This window comes from Atta cephalotes (genome assembly GCF_000143395.1).
Source record: "Atta cephalotes unplaced genomic scaffold scaffold00022, whole genome shotgun sequence".
NCBI lineage: Eukaryota > Metazoa > Arthropoda > Insecta > Hymenoptera > Formicidae > Atta > Atta cephalotes.
Genome location: NW_012130086.1, coordinates 1,351,784 through 1,359,159, shown reverse-complemented (window position 1 = coordinate 1,359,159; position 7,376 = coordinate 1,351,784). Strand labels below are relative to the sequence as shown.

Here is a 7,376-nt window from a genome sequence, read left to right as displayed (position 1 = left end):
TCTCTCTCTTAATTGTCTGGATTTCAAGTTAATTGTGCTTCTCAAAACGAGGTGAAAATTACAAAAGTGAACGAATTTATTAAAACGCTTATAATTCCATTAATCGACACCTAGTAAAGTTTGTTCATTTTTATAATTTTCATCTCGTTTTCAAGATCATAATTAACCTCCTAGAGATCGAGTATGTATATCTTAAAACGAGGTGAAAATTGCAAGTGAGTGAATTTATTAGAATATTTATAGTTTTATTTATAATTTGATCGATTCTCTTAATAAATTTGCTTACTTATGAAATTTTCATCTCATTGCAAGATATATAATCGACCCCTTCTAGAAGACGAAAATTGATCCAACGAAATGCAGAAGCATAAACATTTTGATGTCTCGATTTTCGCCTAGAAGCTTCGATTACACTTCTGTTATTCTTTCCTTGCATTTAATTTGCACTCTTTTTTATTTTTATTTTCGCCAAGAATCGAATTGACGACATCATTCGTGGCATTGATATAAATAATAAAAGATCGTTTTCTCTTTTTCTTACTCTTCATTTCGAAATTTTCTTTTGGACAAGTATTGGATATCATTGTGAAGAACCATCGAAATTCAATTTATTTTGTTTTAATGCCCATTTTCATAATGTAGATTATTAACTTTTCTGGTTCAACTTACTCTTTATCTTCTTTTTCTAGTTCTAAAAAAATAAAAAGTAAGTTAGATAGAAACAGACATAAATTATTCAAGATGTTGTTTTACATCAAGAAATCTCATGACGCCGAATTATCTACGATCGATGTGAAATGCGATTGCGTATATTCTGCTTTCAGATTTCTGAGATCGCAAAAGTCTTACGAACCCCCGGAAAACGCAGCCGAGAGAATTGACAGAATTTGCGAGAGTCAAACCATCCCTGTGAATGATAACACAAAGCTCGAGGATCATGTTCTTCGCTTTAAACTATTCGTCGCTTGCGAGAGGGAGTTTAAGCATTCTATCCCCAACTCATTGCTTTATACCATCGAGAGTATCGGTTAGCAAACAAAAAAGTTTCTCGATCTATCAAGTGTCAAAGATTCATTAGATTTATCAACTGAAAAAAAAACATTCCCAAGCAATATCGAAATTGGCCAACTTTTACACCCTCTTATTTATTTAAATTTTATTTTTAAATAATAATAATATAATATATTATTTATTTAAATAATAAAATAATATATAAAGATCCATCTTCAACCTTTCTCTTTCAAACTTTGGTTTTCTTTTATTTTTTGACGTAAAACTCGATAAGAAATGACGAATATTTTACAACTTGATATATGGCATCGATCAATCGACAATAATAAATAAGTGTGAATCTTAAATACATAGGGGATCTGAAGCAATTTTATTCAACACCGGTAGACAGCACGACGCCATATGAAGCGCTGCGTAAAATAGATTTACCCAAGAATTTGCACATCCAACAGGATTATCATCGATTCCATCCGGGTGAGATGTCCCACGGAATTTACAGAACTGTCATGCTGTTTTTCCAACGGCCCAGTGTTTGTACAGCGATAAAATTTTTTTTTCTCCAGATACTGACACGATGTTTAACGGCAAAACGGCGTTTCCGAAAAGCTCCACTCTCGTTACTGGTTTGAAATATAAGAAGAAATATCCTGGACACACGCAGGACAATCCATGGTTGGACGAGCAGATGAAGATCTAAGGAATTATTATTATAAATTACAAAAACAATTGCAAAAGTTGTATTATGTAAAGATAATAAACTTAAATGATTGTTAAACAATCATTATCCTGTGATCTCCTTCAGGTCGGACATTCTAACGTACAGAAATAATGTAGATTATTTTTTATCTTGATTCAATTTACTTTTCATTCTTTTTCTAATTCTAAAAATTAAAAAAAAATGAAACGTATGTTGAGATTAAAGTTCATCTATATTAATGGAAACGAGCAGTAGCCACACAATGTACGGATTATAACACACAAAAAACTTAAGCAATAAACGAATTAATCAATCACAGTAGAAACTAAGGCAATAACATAAGCAACAACAAATTCAACATGTTGATTTTCTTTACGTCTTACTGCTTATAAATTTTTCTGTGCCATGAATGTTCATATTTAATGCAGAACATTTTCTTCGCGTTGATTGGATTATACTTTTATATCTAGAGTAGTTATACGCAACTTTTTTTAAAGGTCACTTTCAAAGGGTCATTTTTAGAAATAGGTGAAATCTTTTGGACCGTATAATATTTATTTTGTTTGCATAAGATATAATTTTATATTTTTAGCTATGAGTTGATGGTCACAAAAAATTCATAGATGGATGATCCGACTCATAGACTTCAGATTGCATATCATTGATTTACAGGAATATTCATACGGTATACAGATAGAGTATATACAGACCTTCAAAGGATGTCCTAAAAATGTCTAGACATACTAAAGAACGTTTCTAGAATGTCTCTCGGATAAAGTATACTGTATAAATAGTTATTTCAGCAAAAGAAAACTTCCAACAGTTGCAAAATAAATGTATTGCTGAATCTCTCTCAGTAAAACATTTCTGCGACGTTCTTACGACTTGCGTAAGTACATCGACATTTTGTGAGAAATTTTAGTTTCTGAAGCAAGTCAGGACGTGAATTCGATGTCGTGTAAAGTACTTGGCGAGGCCAAGTACATACGTGATCGCGTAACCACGGATGCAAGCCATAACTTCTCCTCAATCGACCCATCGGTCACACGTAGCAACGTGCCGATATGGTATCAAGGTAGTAACCAACGGACAGAGCACGGCTCATTTGCGTACAAAGTATATACGAAAAAACAAATCAGCGATCGCCGATCAGAATGTCTGGGATCGCAAGTGCGACTGGTCTCCTGTCCGCGCGAATTCAGCCGATTCGCAGACCGAAGCCTAAGGTGAAGATAAGAAAAGAAAAAAATATTAGCAAAATCGGGACGGGCGCTGCACGTGCGCCCCGTTCCCTTTACATCAGCCCTTCTCTTTATTTATTCAAATATCACGTATACGTAGAGCGTGGAATTATCAGGTTGTACCCGAGCAGCCCCGTTCGCCCTTCGACCGTTTGCCGGCCTCTTTAATCCTTATCCTTACGGTTGCTCAGTGTTGTGCAACCATCCAGCGGATTGCGAAGCAAAGGAGGTAGTTCAACGCGCTAAGGACACATGGGTAAAAAATTCATATCTTACGTAAGGGAAAAGATGTGATGTTGTAAAAAAAATGTCTACATAAAGAGTAACATTTATATTATAAAGAGTAATATGGAACGCGTAATATGTATGATCATAAAATAATAATTGATCCTACATTACTCGAGTGTTTCTGACACCCCAACATTATTCTTAATTTTTATTATTCTCTTTGATGATTTATAATTAAATAAAGTTTGACAATATTTTATACTTCTTTTAGATAAAGACAATTGCAAAATTTTTTTTAATCATAAAACAATTTTGTTAAATGTATGTATATAATAAATAATTATATAAATAGTATTCATACATTTAAATTTATGAGGCGTATCCTGAACACTCCACGCGAGTGATTAAATTAATAGAGCTATTATAGGTAACTATTTTAGAAAAGCTAAGGAAGAAAATACTTAATCTCAATTGTTGTCATCTTTCCTATAAATTACAGCGAATTTTGTTTATTATATCATTTAATGAAATTCGCGCATTTTTCATTAGGCGACCGAAGGGAAAGCACTTTTGCTGCCGGAGGAGATGGAAATGATACGGACGAGCCTATTAGCGGTGGGTGCAGGCGGTGGTGGCGAGACTGCAGCTGGAAATGTCGGAGGTGGCGGCGGTTACAATACTGAGATGACCGCTTCGGCGGTGCCCGAGGAGCTCTTCCGGAAATACACGGAAACCGATTCGCGACCTTTGACCCCGGCGCCCACGCTTGCCAGCGGACCAACGGCATTAACTGGTCGCGCAGCCCAGGAAGATTTGCCGGCGACCTGCAACCCGCGCGAGCGCACCACCCTAGTTCTGGATCTCCGAACGACCTCGCAGAACCAGCAGGTGGTCGGTGTCAAATACAGAGTCTCGGCCGACGATTTGTCGCCGCAGATGATATCTTTCTTTCGGCCTTTGTAGATAGATTGATTCATTGCGCTCAAAGATAAATTTCCTTATCAAAGAAGAAACGATAAAGCGATCTAAGAATAATTGCAAAGATAATTGCTGTAGTTAAGATAAAATACAGAATTCTCTTACAAAAGCACTAATAAAATATATATAAAAAAAAAGATTATTAAAATTATTGTAATATGAAAATAATAAAATATGAACAAAATGAATACACGGAAAGAGTTTTTGTTGAAGGATTTAAAAATTTAGCTAGATACAAATCTGAAAATAATAAAACAGATAATTTAAACAGATCATTAAAATAATTATATGTATTTAAATTGGTTGTTAAAATGTCTAAATGTGTAAATGTAAAACTTTTTGCAGCATTATCATTGTAAATAATTATTTTGATGGTTCAATAAAATTATTTTCAGATTTATATCTGTAAATTTTAAATTTTTAGCTAATTCAACAAAACTATTTCTTCTACATAGAGATGTAAAATATAAAAGAAAATGAACTGATTTATGCAGTAACATGTTGCAGGCAATTAAAATTAATTCAGTTTTAATTTAATTATTAAAATAATTAATAATTTGTGAGAGCAAATAATCCATGAAGAGATATTGTAATACTGAAAGAATACTTTAAACTTTAAACATTCCCGCTTTCAACATTGAAATTAGCTTTTCAAGCTATCTTGTTTCTTTATTTGAGACGTCCGTTCGCGAAGGTGTTACTTGACAGTTTGTATGGGTTTTAGGAAAACGAAACGTTCAGCTGGCATGCTCTTACGCTCGAACTACCGCCAACACCTCGGAAAAGCGAAATATTTATCTGTAAGCCGACCTTACGATCACAACATTCATTAACGATACCTGTGCCACCTCCTTCGTCACTTTCCTCGCCTATTGCTGAAAAATGTGAAATGGTAAGTCAATTTCGTTTCTAGAAGTAGCTACACGTGTATCTTTTTCTCATTTGAGACTGCTCGACATTTGGAAAATAATATTACTATCGCTTATACAAGAGTTCATCCCGAAACGTGGAAGAAGAAGTCGATAGCGACAACGAGCAGCAACCAACAATTATACGAAGACGGGGAAAGCGATTACGTAAAAGAAAGTGTAGGAGAGGCTCGACTTACGGCCAGCAAACGGAAGTTCGTGATCCGCTCGAGCCCACGATAACACAGGTTTCGCAGATCGGAAACGGATCACGGCGATCGTCGTCAGTACCCATAAAAATTAGACATCTGCATGAAATGTTACATTATGTTTATATATATATATAAAATGAGAATATATACAAAGTCAATTGAGAATAAAAAAAATTTGTTAATTTTCTAAATTCTCTAAAAATTAATTCTTTAAAAAAAAAATAATGTTTTCTCTTCAATGAATTGTAACAGGCTTCACGTAAACGATGGCGAGATCGATGGCTCGACGTCTCCCAAGAGAACGTCCGCACAGGTAACAAGTCATACGATGCCTCCGAGTTTTCTCGAACCAGATATATTGAAGCATTTGTGCAGAGAGCTGGATCGTGACAAAGTGGAGGCGGAATTCTCAATCAAGGTAGATGGCTGATCTTCTATTTCGACCAATAAAAATCTTTTTTATAAATAATTTAATTGTTTTAGAGACGAATCGCCTTAGAAGAAGCGTTACGAGTGAAAGGCGATGCATATACTTTGCGAGGATCTCGTCAAACCAGTGCCAGTTTATCGGCGGAAAACGCTCTTCGGATATTCTCCCGTCAAGCGGCGCGATTTGAATTGCTTGATAGTCAAAGTCTTTGTGGTATGCCGCGATTTTAATTAATACGTATTGATATGTGATTTTCTAAAACAAGTAAAAATTATTAAACAAAACGTTCCTGCAAGCCATTATTTCTTGACGCTTCTATATTTTAGAATTTATAATACATCATACGCTACCTCATAGAATACCTTTTCCTATTTTATCTCATCGATTGGAACTCACGACAACGTAATCGTTACAGATTTAACGTCACTTCAGTACCTCAGTAAACACGCCTACGTCACGTCGGGAAGAAAACTGATATTCGGTCGAATATTTAATAAATTTATCGAGGAGGCGTTGCATAGCGCACGGCACATTTCACCGAGCGATATTGAAGAAGCTCTTGGGGAAGTGGTTGGGAAGGCATTGACGGATGAGCAGCGATCTTATATAAAGTCTGTGATAGGAGATATAACTCAGCCGCTAGGATTTAGGGAGTGGTGCGGATTATGCGCCGCTGTCGAAAGGCTGCTGTGTCCTTTGCCACCAAGGGAGAGCGATCCGCCAACGTGGCTCGAAAGAACAGACTTCGAAGCTCTGGAACGAAGACTCAAGTCAGCCGGATCGGTAGATTTCACATTAGCATTGTTGTTGAAGGAGATTCGTGATAGATAGAATATAACGTGTTTCTTATCATATATACTCTCTTTTTCTTTATCACAGTGATCGCTAATTATAATGTTCGTATCGTGTAAATCTTACGATGAGTTTAATACGTTATAATTATTTGATGTAAACCTATAAAATAAAATTTTTTCACGGTTCTACAAATGATCCCTAAGTAATATATATATAAAATGAAAAGTGCGCAGCGAATGTTAAATAGTTTCAAGCAAACACGCGTACATAAATTATGAGTATTAATTTGTACGTAAATCTCACGAATGAAAACTATTACAGGATGTTATTTGATTAATAAATGTGATTATCGAAATAAAATCTATCTTCCAAAAATGTACCAATTTCGATTATTACGATATAGAAAATGAACCATGGATCAATTCATTCGTGATATTGATATGTAGTTCTTTGTCATATAACTGCTAAATCGAACATTTGTTAATTCCGCACATCGTTCGATTACGATTACGTAAAGATTATCTGTTCAAAATATAACGTAATGGAGATCACAAATACTTACTGGATTTTTAGTGTTGATCTACACATGATGCAGGACGAAAAAAAGCTCTTCTCATCTACGTTCATCGCATATTTTATTGCCGGAGCGGACTCGCGTATATCCACTCGAGCGTACATATGTTGCATGCATTCGGTTCACTTTTGGTTAATATACAAACAAAGTTTTCTTATTTTTCTTCTCTCATTCTCTCGCACTTAACAACACAATAAATAATGGGTCACTTTTGCTTCGTAAGGATAATATAAAACTGGTCTCTCTCTCTCTCTCTCTCTCTCTCTCTCTCTCTCTCNCTCCACGACGCACACGACGGAGAG

General features: G+C 35.2%; 2 protein-coding genes across 2 annotated transcripts in view; both read left to right on the top strand.

The window, feature by feature from the left end:
* Nucleotides 1–1,708, top strand: part of LOC105619514 (39S ribosomal protein L50, mitochondrial) — a 4,142-nt gene extending 2,434 nt beyond the window's left edge. The window contains exons 3-5 of the mRNA XM_012201031.1: nt 825–1,027; nt 1,366–1,485; nt 1,575–1,708. Of these exons, the coding sequence (XP_012056421.1) occupies nt 825–1,027; nt 1,366–1,485; nt 1,575–1,708 (457 nt within the window). The remainder of the gene's footprint in view (nt 1–824; nt 1,028–1,365; nt 1,486–1,574) is intronic.
* Nucleotides 1,709–2,862: 1,154 nt separating this feature from the next.
* LOC105619677 lies at nt 2,863–6,536 on the top strand. Its single transcript, XM_012201196.1, has 8 exons — nt 2,863–2,934; nt 3,050–3,205; nt 3,727–4,065; nt 4,880–5,047; nt 5,147–5,346; nt 5,528–5,693; nt 5,759–5,918; nt 6,121–6,536. The coding sequence occupies exons 1-8, from the start codon at nt 2,863–2,865 to the stop codon at nt 6,534–6,536; spliced, it is 1,677 nt and encodes a 558-aa protein (XP_012056586.1).
* Nucleotides 6,537–7,376: the final 840 nt, after the last annotated feature.